The sequence below is a fragment of the Herpailurus yagouaroundi genome, unplaced genomic scaffold, assembly GCF_014898765.1.
Source record: "Herpailurus yagouaroundi ecotype Mexico unplaced genomic scaffold, PumYag 190, whole genome shotgun sequence".
NCBI lineage: Eukaryota > Metazoa > Chordata > Mammalia > Carnivora > Felidae > Herpailurus > Herpailurus yagouaroundi.
In genome coordinates this window covers 37,166,255-37,182,696 of record NW_024412421.1, presented here as the reverse complement: position 1 = coordinate 37,182,696, position 16,442 = coordinate 37,166,255, and the positions used below count along the sequence as shown (strand labels likewise).

At 63.0% G+C, this 16,442-nt stretch overlaps 2 protein-coding genes across 4 annotated transcripts in view; both read left to right on the top strand.

The window, feature by feature from the left end:
- Positions 1-3,624: 3,624 nt before the first annotated feature.
- RNF166 (ring finger protein 166) lies at positions 3,625-9,096 on the top strand. Of its 3 annotated transcripts, none has more exons than XM_040443318.1 (5): positions 3,625-4,990; positions 6,362-6,474; positions 6,804-6,918; positions 7,004-7,111; positions 8,062-9,096. In XM_040443318.1, the coding sequence occupies exons 2-5, from the start codon at positions 6,377-6,379 to the stop codon at positions 8,125-8,127; spliced, it is 387 nt and encodes a 128-aa protein (XP_040299252.1). In that variant the 5' UTR covers positions 3,625-4,990; positions 6,362-6,376; the 3' UTR covers positions 8,128-9,096. The 3 variants fall into 3 exon arrangements, with proteins under 3 accessions (XP_040299252.1, XP_040299254.1, XP_040299253.1); XM_040443320.1 differs by lacking the exon at positions 3,625-4,990 and adding an exon at positions 5,004-5,490; XM_040443319.1 differs by lacking the exon at positions 3,625-4,990 and adding an exon at positions 5,520-6,160.
- Positions 9,097-14,467: 5,371 nt separating this feature from the next.
- Positions 14,468-16,442, top strand: part of SNAI3 (snail family transcriptional repressor 3) — a 10,171-nt gene continuing 8,196 nt past the window's right edge. Inside the window, exon 1 of the mRNA XM_040443314.1 lies at positions 14,468-14,576. Within this exon, the coding sequence (XP_040299248.1) occupies positions 14,501-14,576 (76 nt within the window). The 5' untranslated portion in view covers positions 14,468-14,500. The remainder of the gene's footprint in view (positions 14,577-16,442) is intronic.

The following is a 16,442-nucleotide window of genomic DNA, read 5'->3' as shown; positions in this document are numbered from 1 at the left end:
CGGGGCTCCCTGCGCAGCGCCGTCCGGGTTCGCCCCGGCCCAGCCTCCTGCTCGCCAGTCCCGGGCGACCCGACCACCCGGTCGGCGCACTGGGCGACCTGCAGCCCTGCCCGGTCCCGGGGCCCCTGGGGTCTGCTGACGGCTCGCGCGGACCTATCTGGGTCCTCGGAGGACGGAGGGCGACCTCTGCGCCAGTCGCCTTCGATCCGGTCCACCGGAGACCGGGGTTGGCATTTGTAAATAAATGTCTTGTGGTTTCTGTTACCAACTCCTTTTCGGACCCGCTGTCTGCTTGTCTTGACTGCAGAGGACAGGACTCCCCTAAAGTTAGGAGAGGGGCTTGTTTGGACTCCTGCGATGTTTTCTTTTGTTTCGATGGAAAACTTGAGTCTTAACCGTCATTGAGCAGCCGGGCCGTCCTGGGCGACCAGGGTTTCCGACTGCACCAGGGCCTACAGTGGGCTCCTGCAGGGTGTTTCAGCAACGGAAACCTGAGGATGTGGCTCTCCTCCCAGCTGAGAGCTGCGCTCAAGTCTTCTCGGAGCTGCCAGCCTTGTTGGAAGGGAGCCGAGATCAGGGTCTACTCTGCGACTCTCTCCTGGCTGAATAGAACAGCTCTTGAGTGAAATTAGCAGGGCGGGGAGCGGGTCGGGAGGGCTTGGTTGGCAGCACTCGGGGCTACGGAGGAGGCGGGGCTTTCACCCTGGGGGGCTGGGCGGAGGTGCACCGGCTCGTAGGTTCCCCTGGAGCATTTTGTAACCAACGGTAGCCAACTTGGGAGGCTGCTGAAACGAAGATGGAGCTGGAACTGCGGGGCACGTGTGTGCCTGCTCATCACCCGGGGACAGTGTCAGGATCCAGAAAGCCTTCACGATCCCCCCCCCCCCCCCCCCCGGCAGCATGGGCACCTGCCCGCATCAGGAGAGCACGGCCAACTTGGGGAGAAGGGCACCGGGCCTCACTTTCTCATGCCACTTGTGACATTTTGTCGGAGGCAGCCTCTGGACAGGACTCCTTTCTTGTAAGCACTGGTGGGTGTTTTAAGATGTGTTCTGCATTTTTTTAGTCCACGATTGAGAGAACGGTAAGGCTTCTCCTGGGACCAGCTTTAGAAAGCCTCTCCTGGTCTTTGGATTTCATCCCCCTGGCACCAGCACTTACCCAGCCCTGGGCCACAGCATTCCAGTCTCCTGGTGGGCACAAATCTGTGTTCTCTTTTTGTCTAAGTAAGTCTTTTCTTAAAATGTGGTCTTTAGAATTCAGCCCTATACAGAATTCCTGTGGAAGCATCATCTCCTATAACCCCCTCCCCGACCCATGTTCTTCTTGGCAGAATCTGAGCTCTCTCTCCTATGTCTAAGGTGGTCCCGCCAGAGCCTCTTCTTCTACAGTTTCTTCGTAAAAGACTTCCTCCCTAGCTCTCCCTGCCGGCTTGTTTTCTTGGCTGTTCTGTCTCTGACTTTTCTTCAGCTGCTTCGCTGGTGTCGTGGAGGCACATGTGCAAATAAACCCAGGTTCAAAGGCTCACGCTTCACCTTAAAAAAGATCTGCTGGTCTGGTTATCTCTTCCGCACAGCTACCTAACTGTAAACAGTCTGCCTCCGCAAAACAGGTTCTGATGGTGAGAGCGGCCGTCAGATGTGTGAGCAGCACCGGACAGAAGAGGAGAGGGCACGGTGGGGGGCTCATGGTCATGAGGCCCTCAGTGAGGCCTGTGGCAGAGCTCCCAAGAACTCCCCAGGAGCCCCAGAGGGAGCTGGTTATTTCTCATGCCCCCGGGACATCCTGGGCAGTAAGTCACATCTGGAACCAGAAGCCTCGTGGGTGTTTATTACCCTCTGATGCCGTCCCCTAACAGCCTGTATCTGTTTGGGTAGCTCAGCCCCGGGCTCCCTCTGGCCTCTGGCCGCCTTTCATTCTCTTACCAGCGCTGTCCATCGGTCCTTCCACCTCAGTGTCCTCACCAGCAGCCCATGCCCACAGGTCTTAGAAAAAGCAAAACACTGACTCTTAAGGGTGGACACAGGGAATGATAGACTTGAGTACTCTGTGTGCCGTGGCCTCTTGGGGTAGGTGCTGCCATTCTTTCTTTGGTACAAGAGACCGTGTTCCCAAGTGTCACGGCAAAGCCAGAGTTTGTGCCCAGGCGGTCAGGCCCGGGCTGGCCTCTTAGCCACGCCCCCTCCCCCAACCAGTGCTCTTACAGCAGTGACCTTAGAGACCCTGGGGACTGCTGACCCTTACAGCCCCCTGCCCATCGGCACCCAGACCAGCGAGCAGGCTTCTCTGGGCAGAGTCCCAGAGTCCCTGCCTGGCTGTCGGCGAGCCTGTGCTTACCTGGGTCTGCACACGGGGACCACGACGTGAGCCATCGACACCATCCGAAAAGGCTGTGGAAGCTGGGCTCTGCCTCAGGACAGCTCCGGGTGCCTGAGGGCCCGGCCTGCTTGCCTTCTTGGGCCCCTGAGACACTGGCCTATCCTGGCACACCAGCGCGTGCGGGAGGCTGGGGCGGGAGTGACACATCGCAGGTGCCGCTGGAGTCCATGTGCCGGCTGTGTGGCTTCTCCAGTTGGGCCCGCGGGTCTGGTGTGGGAGAGCAGACCCCTCGGCTGGCTCTGTCCGTGGACAAGCCCCTTGGCATCGGCCCCTTGGGCACCTGCGGGCAGAACCTCCTTGGAAGAGGCGGGCACTGCCTGTCGCCACTCAGCACACCACAGTCAGTGTGGACACCTGGCCACGGGCCGATCACAGAGAGCGGCCGGGTTCAGGCGGGGTCCACGTGCCTTCCCAAGACACCCGAGCTCCCCCGCCTCCTCCCGCTGGCACAGAGGTGCCCTTCACACAGCCTGTGCATCTCTCGTCGGAGTCGTGGCCCTCAGGCCTGCCCTGGACCCTGCCTTCCGCTGATGACGTGGTCATGGCTCGTCCCGAGTGCTCCCGTGGCCTTGCCTTCTATGCGTGTTTTCACAGCTTTGTTGACATTCAGTCTCATGTGCACAGTTCAGGGCTGCCTGGAGTGTGCGGTGTTGAGCAGTCCTCTCCCGTCAGCCCTCGATCCCTGCTGTCTCCCCAGGAAGAAGCCTCACCCCTGTTAGCAAGCAGACCCTGGCGCCCCCGCCCCAGAAACCACCAGTCTACATTCTGCCTATGGGTGACGGGTGGGTCTGTTCTGGACTTTTCACGCAAACGGAATCATACACCACATGTCCCGAGTGTGGTGGTTCCGAGGCTCACCCCGGGGCGGCGTCCTCCAGTCCTCCACTCGTCCTGGGTTCCTTCACCTTCACACGTCTGTGGTCTGTGTGTCCATCACCCACGGACAATATGGCTTGTTTCCACCTCGTGGCTCTCGTGGCGATGCTGCCGTGGCCCCCACTGGGATGGCAGCTGGGCTCTCCTCCAGTGACTGGGTGGAGAGGGCGGCCTCCCTCGGCCATTAGGCTGAGCAGACCCTTGAGGCCGTGAGAGCGCCAGCTCTGGGCGGGTGGGCGCCTCGTTACACGCCTGCCAGGGGTGCCTGGGGAGTGCGCACCCGGGTGAGGTCAGGGACGGGCGGGTGCTGTGGGGAAAAGGCTGCTGGGAATTTTCTTGGCCTCAGGCCGAGCCGGGCCTTCTCACATACAGTGTGAGTGCAGATGCTGATGAGCTGGGGTGGGGGGCGTCCCAGATGCCAGCGTGTGGGAGGACGGCCCAGCCCTGGGCAGCAGGAGTCCTCAGCTGCCTTTTCCTGGGAAGGAGGTGGGAGAACGCCGACCGCTTAGCTCAGCGGAGTGGTCTGTACCCAGGGGAGCCCTCTCCTCCCGTGTCCCTCCCACCCCGCCTGCAGGGTGCACACAGGTGAGAGGACAGCTGGCCTCACCCTGATGCCCTGCAGGGTCTCTCGTGGGTGTGGGCCTGGCCCCGTCTCGGGGCTGAGCGCTCACTCCCCAGGGGCTGTGGCGGCTCTGTGTCAGCATCTGCACATTCTAGTTTGGCATCACAGCTAAGCGGTCCCCACGGCGCTTCCTAAGAAGCTGGACCGACGTGGTCCTGCGATCGAGTTCCTTCTTGCTGCCCCCCTGGCTGTCTTCCAGCCCAGCATTCCCACTGCCTGGCTCTCCTCCTGCCTGAGTGACAGGCAGCACTGAGGGGGTGGGGGGCGCGAGGGCTTGCTGCCGTGGCCCAAGCACATCTGTGTCCCCTGGCTGTCCTCGTGATGTGGCATCTCCAGGACAGTGCCAGGAGCTCAGGGCTGCAAAGAGCCTCGGGTGCCTGAGTGCGTGCCCAGGGCCGTGAGGATCCCTGCTTGGCAGTCAAGAGCCTAAGCAAGGCCCCTCTGTTGCCACGCTCAGGCACCGTCCCACGGCTGGTGACACTCAACCTGGACAGCTTTGGCCCTGCCTCGTCCAATGAGTCTTGGCCCTTGGAGCCCTGCGGTTTCCTCTCCCAGAACTTTTCATGATCTCACTCTTGAGAATTTTGTGGGTGGAGTGTCTCCAGGGCCCTCTGCGCTGCCCCCGCGTCCCCAGAGCAGCTGAGGCGCTGTCACCACATGGCCGTGAGATGGGCAGGCTGAGCTCTCCCACCGCGGCTGGGGCTTTTGCTGGGCACGGTGCCGCAGGACCAGCACGGGTCCTGGGGAGCCCGGCCACTGCTGCACCGGCATCCTGGGTATGGCGGCGGGCCCCAGAAGCCCACAGCTGGGAGGGGACCTGGGCTCATTTTTTAGCCAGAGGGCAGCCGTCGGGTCAGTAGGATTTAGGAACAGAAGTGACCGTCGCCAGAAACGCGCCGCTGACGGCAGAGGGGAGCTGCCCTGCGCGCTCAGGCCGGTGTCCCCTGCCGCTGCAGGTTCTGCGGGGAGTGCCTCCAGCCGTGCCTGCAGGTCCCGTCCCCGCTGTGCCCGCTGTGCCGCCTGCCGTTCGACCCCAAGAAGGTGGACAAGGCTGCCCACGTGGAGAAGCAGCTCTCATCCTACAAGGCACCCTGCAGGGGCTGCAACAAGAAGGTACCCCCCTCCCAACCCCCCAGGGCCTTCCCGGGGCGATTGCAGGCTCTGGTCCCACTCTCCCACAGAGAGGAACTGGGCTGGACTGCTCCGCCCCTCCCCCACAGCACCACTCACTTCCGGCTGGGCTGGCCACATCCCCCCACCTCTCTCCCCACCCCCTGCTGCCTGGCCCCGGGTCTTCCGGGGTCGTGTGGCTGATTTGGGGAAGTGCGGGCCGGGGGGGCGGGGCCCCAGGCTTAATGGAAGGGAGCATCTCTAGTACTGAATGCCCCAGCCCTGGGGGGCACTCGGTGGCCTTTGTCACCCACCCTGGCCTGCCTTTCTAGCGGCCCAACCCCAGGAACGGATTTTGACTTTAATCTCTCAGCTCGGCAGGTTGTACCAACTTACCACAACAAAAAGCAGCCCCTGGTTGCTTTGTTCTAAAGGTCAGGGTCTGGGCGCGCAGGGGCCACCCTGGGTTCTGCAGTGAGGCTCCTTGGCCTCTTCCCTGGCAGGTAGGCCTTCTCCCCCTCTCTGAGAGAGAGCAGGCAGGGCCCTCCCATCGTTTCCAGTGTGCAGTGGCCCTGCCCTTCGCCCCCGTGTTCCCAAATGTGTCCACGCACGCAGGCCACGGTGGTGGCCTGAGCAGAGCTGGGAGCCAGGCTGCCGTTGGAGGCCCTTCTGTTACCCTGGACAGCTGGGTGGGATGCTGGCCCAGGGGTGGGTGCTCACACCCTCCTCGCTGCTCCCTCGGTCCTGTGAGTGAGCTTTCCATTTGTGAAACCTTTCCTCTCGGCCTTTGGGCATTGACGACGGGTCACGATTGGTGGCTTTTACTGGTGCCGTACTTATTCCTTTTCTGCGGTCATTCGCTCGATCCACACCGAGGCCCCTTTTCCCTGCCCTGAGCCGGGTGTCCCCCATTGGCCAGAGTGTGTGACCTGGGCCTGGCTGAGGAGATTGTGCTGTGGCTGGGTTCGGTGCAGTCTGGTAAGGAGTTCTATCACGTTTGTCTACGAGAGAACGCTGTCCCTCAGTTTCCGTTATGAGGGCTGTTTTCCCCAAATAAATGCTCTTCTGGTTTCCTCAAGGACTGCCCCTGCCCCTCTGCAGCCCCCAAGGGATCCCAGCTGAGGTGTGTTCCTGACTGGTGGCTGGTGGCTGGTGGCCGGATGGCTTGAAGCCGTGAGCGCCGGCTGGGGGAGGGTGTCCTGACTCTGTGTCTCTCCTCCAGCAGAGACACCAGGCCCCTAAATGAAGCCGCTCGCTGCTTACACAGCACTGCTGGGCCACGAGCATCGGGGGCAGGGACTGGCCTGCTTGCTCACTGTCCTCCCAGCCTCTGGAGCCTGACCCCGACCGTCTTCTCTGCCTCCCTCTTCCTAGGTGACGCTGGCCAAGATGAGGGTGCACGTTTCCTCCTGCATGAAGGTCCAGGAGCAAATGGCCAACTGCCCCAAATTCGTCCCCGTGGTGCCCACATCCCAGCCCATCCCCAGGTAAGCACCCTGCTCCAAGTGCTCAGAGCCCCTGTCCCTTGTGGGGGCAGCTCCCGGCCCATGTTGCCGTCCCTTGAGGAGGTAGAAGAGGCTGTTGTGTCCCCTCTGTGGAGGGGCCACGCAGGCTCACAAATCACCTCCCAGCAGGGGAATGCCGTCCCCAGAAAGGCCAGGGTTGGACAGATGCCCTCCCAGGGCCATAGCCACATTGAGCGAAGGGAGGGGACCCAGAGTCTGGGGAAGGGGGTGCCGGGTGAGGTGCCCAGGGGTGGGCAGGGCCCAGGAGGGCAGTGGGAGTGGCCCCCACTCACCTCCCCCCACCGCCCCAGCGCCGTCCCCAACAGGTCCACCTTCACTTGCCCCTACTGTGGCGCCCGAAACCTGGACCAGCAGGAGCTGCTGAAGCACTGTGTGGACAACCATCGCAGCGACCCCAACCGCGTGGTGGGTGGAACCCCGCCCCCCGCCCGGACCCAGGGAGGGGGCTGCTCCCGCCCGAGCGCTGCCTCAGTAGGGCCCTCTGTTCCAGGTGTGCCCCATCTGCTCGGCCATGCCCTGGGGGGACCCCAGTTACAAGAGCGCCAACTTCCTGCAGCACCTGCTACACCGGCACAAGTTCTCCTACGACACCTTTGTGGTAGGTGCCCAGCCCAGCTCTTGGCCCCTGCCCGCGGCCCCGCCCCATTCCAACCCAGCCCCGCCCCTGGCCCCTGCCCGCAGGCCCCCCCCAATTCTCACCCAGCTCCGCCCCTGGCCCCCTGCCCGCGGCCCCGCCCCATTCTCACCCAGCCTCGCCCTGGCCCCTGCCCACGGCCCCGCCCCATTCTCGCCCTGCCCCGCCCCTGGCCCCCTGCCTGCATTCTTACCCAGCTCGCCGTGCCCCTGCCTGAGGCAGCAGCTTGGAGGAAGCTGGGCACGACTTCTGGGGGCGGGGGCCACCTATGTGTGGCCCCTGGAGGGCCTGGGGGCTCGAGCTGCACTGAGCAGTCCCGCCAGGGCCTCCTTTTGTTCTGCTTGGTCACCCCGCCCCCCACTGGGCCCATCAGCCCTCCTCTCAGGCTTTGCATGGTGGTGGGCTGGGGACTAAGTGCCTGTGGGAGGGGACAGGCTTCCCTCCTGGTGCCTGGAGAAGAGCTGCCGGGGGCCTTGTCCCTCCCTCTCCCACCTGTGGCATTTCAGAAACCTTGTCCCACTCCCCCCCCCCCCCCCCGCCACGCGGCCTGCAGACCCTCCAGCACCCCAGCCGTTGGGACTACTTGCTCTCAGCCCTGTCGCCCCGTCCTAATTGCCAGGGGCCCCGGACATGCCCTGCCCCTCTGCTCAGTTCAGAACCCTGGTACCTGTGTCTGAGGAGGAGGAGCTCACACCTCCCACAGACCCGCCTGCGCCCAGCGTCCCAGCCAGGTGTCCGAGTCAGGTGTCCCTGTAAAGAACGTTGGGAAGCCAGATGTGGGTCCCATGCTGGGCAATACTTTGACATCCCTCGGGGCTGTCAGTAGAGTGACTCCACGACTCTGGATGCGGCTGTCCCGTCTGGGGCCCCGAGAGGCCACTGCTGCACCCCCGTCTTCACTTCCTGTCTTGCAGGACTACAGCATCGATGAGGAAGCGGCCTTCCAGGCGGCCCTGGCCCTGTCTCTCTCCGAGAACTGAAGGCACAGCCCAGCCCCGGGACCTGAGCCCTCCCGCCTCGGGGGGACGGGGCGTGCGGTCTCCCTGAGGCCCAGCGCCTGCGTGGGAGTGGGAGTGCGCCTCGGGGACCAGGCGGGGCCTCCGTTGTCGCAGGAGGGGCGGCCCCCGAGCCCGTCGGGCCGCGTCCTCACGGGGCGGCCACCAGTGCTCCTGGCCGGGCATTGCTGGTTTCTTCGGTGCTTCGAGCTGAGCAGGTGGCCCTGGTAGGGCCGGCTCGTTGGGCCTGGGAGCAGTCGACTGTCTGTCTGTCTGTCTCAAAGCCATGATGTCCTCCCCGTACGCACGGAGACCCGTCCTGCCCACGCTGCGTCCCGCAGGCCTGGCCGCTGCACGGGAAGCGCGGGAGGGGAGCCCTGGCCAGCATCTGGCACACTTTCCCTTTGCGCGCACGGTACTGGCTTTTGTGATACCTGGAGATTCTGGCCTTTTTCTACGTCACCCAGTGTGAGAACCTTTTCACATTTTATAGAACAGCTACTCTACAAACCGCAATCCCGCGTTTGACCAGGGGCAATAGTATTTTTATGGAACATTTACAGAATTATATTTTTTAAAAAAAAAGCAATCAAAAATAAACAGTGGTGGGGTCAGTGCAGGGAAGGGAAAGAGGCGGGCAGACCTCGGAGCCCTAGCGCGGCCGCGGGGCTTTGCTGGGGTGCGCGCAGGACCGCGGTGGCCAGGGTCCCTTTCATAGTCGCCAGGAAGAAGCCCCCAGTGCCCCCCTGGCTGCTCACAGTGCAGGCCTCCTCCTGCCAGGGTCCTGGCCTCGGCCCCGCTGTCACCTTCCCAAGCGGACCACGGACCGTGTAGGCCACCCCGGGGGACGACAGGCGGGGCTGGAAGACGCCATCTCACTCTTTTCGGTTCACGGCATAAATTATTGCTCTTTTAAAAAAAAAAAAACGTAAATAAAACGTTTCAAAGCATCTATAGCAACCTCGATCTGTGGGTTCATCTGGGAGCATTAACGGTAGGGTGGGGGCTGGTGTGCACCCTTGTTTAAGGTCTGCAGGGGTGTGTGTGTCCCCACACAGCTCCGCTCAGGGCACCTGCTCCAGGCCCCTCCCCAGGCTTCCCTCACCCCGAGGCGCTCGCTCACCAGCCTGTTTCGGCCTGTCCCAGACACGTGCTTGTTCTTGAACCATGTCTGGTCCCCCGTGACAAACGTAGGCAACCCTAGGCGCGGGTGGCTCTCACCTCCTTCCTTGTTGTGAGATGCAGTCCCCTGAGGCCGGCAGACTGGTCTCATTGAGGCTAGCTCTGAGGCCCGGATGTGGCCACAGCGGCCGGCACGGGGTCTCTGGGAGGCCCTTGATCAGCAGCCACCGTCCCCACGGCTGGCTCCTGCCACTCGGTGGCTTCCCTGGTCTTGCCTGGTGCTCTCGGCCCCAGAGCCTCATTCGGTGACTAGAGGGCAGAAGGAGCCGTTTAAATGTGAACCAGGGGTGCCTGGCTGGCTCGGTCGGTGGAGCACGTGACTCTTGATCTCAGGGTCATGAGTTCGAGCCCCATGTTGGGTGTAGAGATGATTTAAAAATAAAATCTTCAAACGTGAAATGTTCACCCAGAGACGGTGCTCAGGGCCACCATTGGTGCCACGGGCTCCTGCTGTCCCCCACGTCACTCGGGCCTTTGAAAGCCAACAAATATCACCTGCTGGCCAGTGTCCTGGCAGCTGGTGGTCGGTGTGCGGCCACACTCCTGCCTCCCTCTCCCTGGCTGTTTCCAGGCTGCCTCCCCAGGCAGGGCTGGGTTCTGGGTTGTTCTTCTAAGAAGGTGGGTCTCCCGAGCTTGGAGCCATAGCAGGGCCAGGCACACGAGCCTCCACAACGGTCACTCGGCAGGAGAGTGGTGGCAGGCTGGCCACCCCCTAGCTCCTTTGTTAGGAGCCTCTAGCCCCACCCTTCCCTCTTTGACCCCACTGGCCAAGGATGCCGGTTCCAGGGAGCAGGTGTGGTGATGAGTCCCTGCCTCCACCCGAGGACACCTGTGGAGCTGTGCCCCCTCCGCGCAGCCGCGGGAGCCACAGGAGAGCGTCCACACGTGGCCTCTCAACCCCCTCCACCCCAGGCCCAGGCCACATGGGACCACAGAGAATACACCACCGACCAAGGGACTCATGTCCAGGATAGTCTGCCCAGGGGGGAGCATCAGAGTGAACCCTAACAGGGCACGCGGGACACAGGAACCCGTGTCAGCAGACCCCACGGTGTCAGGGAGGGGACGCTCTGGCTTAAGTCCACAGCACAATCGGCCTCCCTTGTACTCTGCGTGAATCCCACGTGCGGCGGGGCTGTCCCGCCAGGCCCCCGGGGCTTTCGCGCCACACACGCTTCAGGCGGAGAGTTCCTGGAAGTCATGGTCTCCCTCCCACCCTGATCAGCGCAAGGGCCGACCGCCCCCGGAGTGTATCTCCACCTCTGCCACACAGAGGGAGGCAGCCCCAGGCCCAGGGCGCCCCCGCACCTTCACGGTGCACATTCCCCAGCGCACCCCGTGGCCTAGAAAGCGTCTCTGGACCTACGACCTTCTCTGTCAGGAAGGCAGCCCACGGGAAGGCACTCCCGGGAACTGGCGCACTTCTCATCCGGGCCTCGCGGGAGCCGATGGCCCAAGCACTGCGCCCACGGCGTCCGTCGGCCGGTCTCCGGTGCGGGCCCAGACAGGATGAGCACCGCCTGCACACGGCGGGGACTTGTAGCCCTGTCACTCTTCTCACGCCTGTCCTCGGCGGCCTCCCGGAGTTCCAGAAAGTGCCGTAGCCACCACCTGGTCCCAGGGTGCCGAGCACCCTGGAGAGCTGGGCCCCCTGCCCTGACCTCGCCCAGAGAGGCGTCGTGCTGGACACAGCGGCCAGTGTGCCAGACCAGCAGAAGAAGGCGCTTCGGCCCCCAAAGACCCACTGCTGGCTCCTTCGGGCCGTGCCTGGAAGTGACTCCAGGCCCTGCAGCTATTGGCTTCCAGAAAGCCAGATCCAGGGAGCCTGGGACCTGGGACCCGGCGGCAGGCTCCTCCGGGCGCCCCCAGCATGTCCGGCCCGTGGGGCTTGGTGCCTTCGGTGCAAGTCGCGGTGAAGGTTTGAGCTGCCCGCAACGTCCCTCCTGAGGGCCTCCGAGGACAGGCCACCCTCACTGGCCTCTGCCCCTGGCGGCCTGCTGACGTGCGGATGCTTGGGGGGTGGGGGGCAGGCGTCTAGACCCTCCCTGCGACCGAGGACCGCCCGCGTCCCAACAACCTGCTGGAACGAGGGGCTGGATCCAGCCTGCGGACAGACAAGAACCTCAGAGAGGAGGTGGTGCAGGGGCAGAGCTGGGAACCCTGCTGAGGACCCCACGGACTGCTCCCCTTGAGGCCCTCGGCACCCTGCTGATGCCCGATGCCTGTGTCACACGGGAACAGCTCCTGGGGCCTCACAGACACGTGTGCACACACACGCACACACACGGGCTGTGAGGACACAGCCCAGCCCGCACGTGCACCCCTGCTCGGACCCCCACTCATTTCCATCCTTCCGCCCCAGCCCCTAGGACCCCTCCCAGCACCCAATCCTCCGGCATGCCCCAAGGCGTCAAGGACTCTACTGCGTGTCCTACAAGCTGTGTGGGAAGGGACAGCATCCCCCCTCAGTGCCCTCATCTCACAGGGGATGTGTCCACCGGACCCCAGGTTAAGAACCACCACCAGCTTTAACAATCAGGCCTCAAAACTAGTTGTGAGTCCCCCTTCGCTGGTTCCATCGGTTGGTCACCGATCCAACCAGACGTTGGGAGGTTGAGCGTTTGGTCTGAGTTTCCACAAGGCCATGAGCTTGGGTGGCTGTGAGGTTGCCCCAGGTCAGGATGTCCCAGCCACGCCCCCCCCCCCCCCCAAAGAACTCTCCATGCACTGATGCAGGGGCTGGTGCTCCCAGGGCGAGGGGCCATCTGTCCCGAGCCCCAGCGGTGAGGTCCCGCCGCAAGCAGCGCTCCGAGAGTTTTGGTCCCTGGGTCTTGGGCTTCCTGCACCTGATGGCACCCGAGGGCACGGACGCTAACCCTCCTCCAACCCCCAGGGATGGGCATGCCAGGGGCCGCACTGTTTGGGGGGTTCTCGGTGCTTTTCCATCTAGTCCAACAAGCACCGCGGGACTCCACCGCGCACGTGCTACAGGCAGGCACTGTGCAGGAGCACGGGCTGGCTCCCACCTGGCCCCCCTCTCGGGGTGCGGTCTGACAGGGTGCGGGGCCCTCCGAACTGGGTCGTGAAACCAAATCGGCTACAATGTGAGCTCGCAATGGAGATACGTACGTGGAGTCAAGCACTACTGAATTATTCTTTGGAAGGCAAAGAGTACAGAACACACGCACACAAGGAGACTAAGTAGAATTATAAAATCTGTGGCCCTGGAAGTGCCTACCCTAATTGGAAGCTGCTGCTCAGGCAGGTGGGCGGGGCCGACAGCCTGGCTCTGGGCCAGCTGTCATCCCCAAGGTCCTAGGTGTCAAGGGAAGAGCACAGTGATTTCTTCAGGAAAGGGAGGACTCTGGCCCTTGCAAGTCCTGCTCTGGTTGAAAGAGGGGCAGTTCCGGGAGGCCAGTGGGGAGTGCGGGGGTGGGTGGGCGGATGTGAGGCTTCACTGGGAGGTAAGGCGGCCAGGATGAGGACGGAAGGACGGGAAGCAAGAATGGGTGGGGACAGCTGCGCCCCTCTCCAGCACTGCACAGGTGTGGACACTGAGGTCCTCCTCGGGTCCAGCCCAGACACAACACTGTGAGTCCCAGCCAGTGAGTGTGCATGACCCCAAGGAGGGCTGACAAGTGGGTGGGGTCACTTACTATTGCAACCCGTCCCCCAAAGCTGTTCCAAGGACCCTTGGGATCCCAGAGGCATTTCCGGGATGGGATTAGGAACACGCCAGTTTCCCTAAATAGTGTAAGTAGCTCTCTGGGGATGAGGGAGGGCATCTTGGCTGGTGGCCACACAGTGGGTGACCCAGTGAGGAGGCACAGTGTGGGTGCAGGGCTGGCCCAGGTATCTGCAAGCCTTATCTATGCCTGGAAGGGGAAAGAAGGAAGAGAAGGTATAAATAGAAAGCTTGCGAGGCCACGGAACAGGTGAATAAGCACAATGCAGCCACGTGTCCTCTGAAATCCACACACACAACAGCACGGTGCCAGGCTGTGGCGCACAGGAGAGACGCGTGCCTTCCGTCCGCACACCACCTGCCCTCCCACGCTCTCACCCAGCGGCAGACAGGGGGGCACACGTCTCATGTGTGACTGGCAGTGTGGGCCTGGGTCCCCACGCCCCCGCTTCCTGACTTCTCAGAGCCTCCATTTTCTCATGTGCAAAACTGTAGGGACCTAAGACACTGTGTGACACGGCCCTGTCCCCCCGCTTCTCCACAGGTCCCCATCAACTTCACCTCGCCCAAGCCCACAGTCACATGGCACCTGGACCTCAAAGGCACTGCCAGGCAGGCAGGCCGGCCAGCACACAGCCATGGAAAGGCCCCACAGCTGTCGGGGACAGGCTCGGTGCTGCGTCCACTCGCCCAGGGAATGCCCTGTCTGACCCCTGAACTCCTGAAGCGTCCACACCGAAAGGGAGCGTACACTCGGACGTGGCTTGAACGCGTCATTGCCGCACAGGAGGGACATGGCTGCCCAGGGTCAAAGACTGGGCAGAGCGCACGCACTTCCCCCTCTTTGACTAAACTTCCCATGACCGCGGGTCGGAACCCCTTGCAATCCCAGAATTCCAGGCTGTGTCCTTTCTCCCCGCCAAATGAGCCTCCTGGAAGCTTGGGCCACCTCCTGGAGCGCTGTCCCGGGAGGGAAGGAGCCCTCCCCAGCCTTCTTCCCCTGCGAAAGGCCTCTCAGCCGACTGACCCCCGCCCCCGGCACCACTCTGGCCGGTCAGCTGGGTCGGCCGTGGAGTTCAGGGCTCGTGCTCACCAATCCTACCGTGGCGGGTTTGAGCAGGAGGTGGGGCGAGTGGAGCCAGCTGCGGCAAGGGCTCTGCGCGCGCCTCCACCGCCGTGTGGACTGGAGCCCGGCGCGGCTTCCACCCAGCCCTGACCTCCGCCCTTTAGTCCACGGCGAGTGGGTGCGCCAGGCCCCAGGGGTCGGTGTGACTCGCGGCGCGCGCCAGGGCAGTCCCGTGGGGAGGACACGGCGGCCACGCGCTCCCTCCCCCGCGGCCCGCGCACCTGTCCTGGGCGTGGCCCCGCAGCCCCGCCCCGGCCGCGCCCCGCGCTGGTTGGCCCAGGCGGCGCGCTATGCTAATGAGCCAACCCTCCGGCCACCTGCCGGCTGCGCTGCCCGCGGGCGCCCGGCGGACGCGCAGGGGGACCATGCCGCGCTCCTTCCTGGTGAAAACGCACTCCAGCCACAGGGTCTCCAACTACAGGCAGCTGGAGACGCAGAGAGGTAGGGACTGCCCGGCTCCCCAGCCCCGCCCACGGCTCGGACTCCCGTCCCAGGCCGGGGGAGAGGAGTTACCTCGCCAGCCAGCGGAGCGGGGACGAGACCCCGGGTGGGTGGAGGCCTGCGAGCGCCTTGTCCACGTCGGGGGCCTCGGCCTCGCGTCGGGAAGAGCAGGCGGGGATTCCCTCCCCACTTAAGAGAAGTTTCCAGGCCCCCAGTCAGTCTGGGGGCTCTCCCCCTATGGCCTGGCGCACCCATCCCAGCTAAGGGAACCCTGGAGCCATCTTCCTGGTGCAGGAGGTGTGGGAGGGGTCCCAGGGATAGGTGGGGAGAGAGACGGAGGGAGGCTTGGGGCTGCTGTCCAACGGCTCCTCCAGAGCATCCAGAGGGAAACAGAAGAGACCCGCGGGCTGTGTGTGCCAAGGCCCAGCCCATGAGCCTTCCCCCAGGCCCCTCGGGTGCCTCCTCACCGCTCCGTCGGTCACCTTCCCCCCCCCCCCCCCGTCACCCCTCACCCCAGTGGAGGTTGTTCAGGACAGGCTGGGCTGAGGGGCTGCAATCCTCCCCCCTCCCCCCAGGTGGCCCAGGGAGACGCAGGTCCAGGGCTCAGGACTGCCCATGTCCTGGAGGCACGAGAAGGTCCCGGGACAAAGGCCTCTAGAGAGTGATCAGAGCCATCACCTCACAGCCCCTGAGGTGAAGACCCCCCCACTGAGGAACTGCTGGGTAGCTCAGGGGGAGAGGGGAGAAGGGACCCGGAGGAGGCCCAGGAGTGGAGGGCACCCCGCTGATCCTTTCCGAGGCCGCTGCCTCCAGGGGGTGCCTTCTAGGACTGGGGTCCCGAACTCTGCATTTTGAAAACAATTTCACAAAATGAAATAGAACGGAAGGCATCCGAATGCAGTGTTCGGGTAAAGGAAACTTTCATTTTAGATATATACATGATGGGAAATGGGAGTTTATGTGAGCCTGGTTGTTAAAGCTTAACACCTGTTGTTTAGAGCCCAGTCACCGAGTGCACCCCCCACTTTACTCTTTGAACAGGAGAGAGTGTCAGAGTGCAGCCCAGCCCTCCAGCACTCTCCGCTTCCTCCGCTTCCTCCGCTCCTCTCCTCCCCCCCTTCGGATGAGGGACGAGGCTCCCACATGTTGAGGCTACCCAGGATGTTGCCCTAGGATAGACCCAGGTGCTGGGTCTGGGGCCCCTCCCTCTCTCTTTTCAAATAAGTGCCTTTTCAGGCCTCCCCCCAGGGAGCCCCTGAAGTAGAGGGGACTTGAAAGTCTCTTCTCCCAGGAATTTGAGTTACAACAGCCCCAGAGGGTGTGTGGACGCATCTGAAGGGCCAGCAGAAGCACTCGATCAGGGCCACAGGCATAGCCGGCCCTCCCCTGCCCTCCCTCTGGGGTGGCCCCCAGCCCCCAAGACCGGGTTTGGCTCTGGAGCCAGGGTGGTGGCTGAGTCTCAGAGACTTAAGAGAGGTGACTGTTTTTCCCAGTAGAAAGCCCCCAGTGAAGTGGGGTCCTAGGCTCTCTGGGTATCCCAAGCCTCTCTCTCCAGAACTTCCTTGGACTTTGTCTCTTAGCCTGACACTGCCCAGTCCCTCTTGCCAGGAGGACAGAAAGTTGGCATGCTGTTTTATAATTGGGGGGATTAGGTTAGGGGTGAGGTCAGGATAGAGCAGAAGGTGGGAAGTTTCCTTAAGTGTCCCCACTCCTCTATATCCTCACCAACACTTGTAATTGGCTATTTGTAATTCTAGCCATCCTAGTGGGCACGAAGCAGTATCTCGCTGTGGCTTTAATTGGCATTTCCTTGATGGTTAATGATGGCAAGCATCTTTTCTGTGCGTGTTGGCCATTTGTGTAGGT